General features: G+C 35.8%; 1 protein-coding gene across 1 annotated transcript in view; it reads left to right on the top strand.

The window, feature by feature from the left end:
* LOC106527732 (granulin a) overlaps positions 1–1,171 on the top strand; it is a gene marked incomplete in the record, with an annotated part of 15,826 nt that extends 14,655 nt beyond the window's left edge. The window contains 2 exon segments of the mRNA XM_014022722.1: positions 1–102; positions 543–1,171. Coding sequence (XP_013878176.1) covers positions 1–102; positions 543–686 — 246 coding nt within the window.
* Between the last annotated feature and the right edge of the window lie 314 nt (positions 1,172–1,485).

Raw genomic sequence — 1,485 nt, 5'->3', positions numbered from 1 at the left:
GAGGTGAAGGTTGTCCCGTGTGATGACAAAGTGGGCTGTCCTGATGGCACCACCTGCTGTAAAACCCAACAAGGTTCTTGGGGTTGTTGTCCTCTGCCACAGGTAACGTTTTATTCACTATTGTTTTTTCATGTTCTGTCCATTTTTTCAGTTATTTTTTCCAAATAATCAAATCTAGCTGCATTATGAAACGTCTCTGAAATAGCACAAAGTACAGAAAAGTGCTTAAATATATGGAAAAATAACCAATTTAAAAAACAGTAGTGATGTCCTACATAAAGCATAAGTCTATAAAACAATAAAAATGAAAAGATTTTTATTTCATGGTGCAGGTGTAGAAAATGCTTTTAAGTAATTAAACAGTGAAGCTTGAGGTTTTCAGATAATGACTCAGCACGTTCTGATGCCAGTAAAACCTGCTGTAACTAAAGGTCCCTCTGTCCCGTCCTGTCCCTCTGTCCCGTCCTGTCCCTCTGTCTCGTCCTGTCCCTCTGTCCCGTCTTGTCCCTCTGTCCCGTCCTGTCCCTCTGTCCTCCCTGCAGGCGGTGTGCTGCAGTGACAGGATCCACTGCTGTCCCCACGGCAGCTCCTGCACCGGTCAGGGCAGCTGTATCCGGAACTCCAAGCTGAACTGGTCCAACTGGAACTGGGTCTTGGGCAACAAGAAGAAAACTCAAATTCTGTGAAAACTTTGTTTGTTTCTAAATAAAGGAAAACGAACAAACAAACAAAAAACAATTAAGAAAATCACGTTTAAATTCTCTGTTGCTTTTAAAGTCAGGTAAATGATGGGATGTTTTCTGATTCTGAGTTGCACTTAAAGGATTTTGATTGTGATCCTGGGATTAAAGGTTTCTATCTGCACTAAAATGTACATCTTTTGTACGTTATGAGAGTAAATCGTTTTGCACACGTTTTATTACTTGAAACTTTTACTCRTTTAAGAATAAACTCTAAATGAACATTATTTTTTGCTGAAAATAATTGGTTTTATGTTCATACAGTACTTTTGTTATTCATAATCAGCCGTTTTATATATGATTTTAAATTTGACACACTGAGATTTATTCTTTTTTTTACCTAATGTATGAGCGGTGATGTTTCTTATTTGAATCATAAATCAGTTCAAGGCATAAAGTCTAATCAATAAACATTTAATGAACTTATATAACCATGAATATTTGTTTTTCTTCACAGCAAAAAGCAAGAAACTAAAAGGTGCTTTATCATTTAGGCTCCACCTGAAGTTATATTTGGATCTTTAACCCAGCAGGCTTTTGAAAATATGACATTTTTCATATTCTTTGCTTTGATAACAATCAGGTTATGTCAGAAAATTAAACCTTTATGAAACATTGTTTGTTTCCAGTCCAGATTTTTTTTGCATTGAATCTGTTTTATTTTCTTAAACTGGCCTACAACATATTAATATAAACTGTGTGCACAATTGTTAGGCAAGTTGTAGTTTTGAGGATTAATTTTATT

This window comes from Austrofundulus limnaeus, unplaced genomic scaffold (genome assembly GCF_001266775.1).
Source record: "Austrofundulus limnaeus strain Quisiro unplaced genomic scaffold, Austrofundulus_limnaeus-1.0 Scaffold4, whole genome shotgun sequence".
NCBI lineage: Eukaryota > Metazoa > Chordata > Actinopteri > Cyprinodontiformes > Rivulidae > Austrofundulus > Austrofundulus limnaeus.
This window is presented reverse-complemented; position numbering and strand designations above follow the sequence as displayed.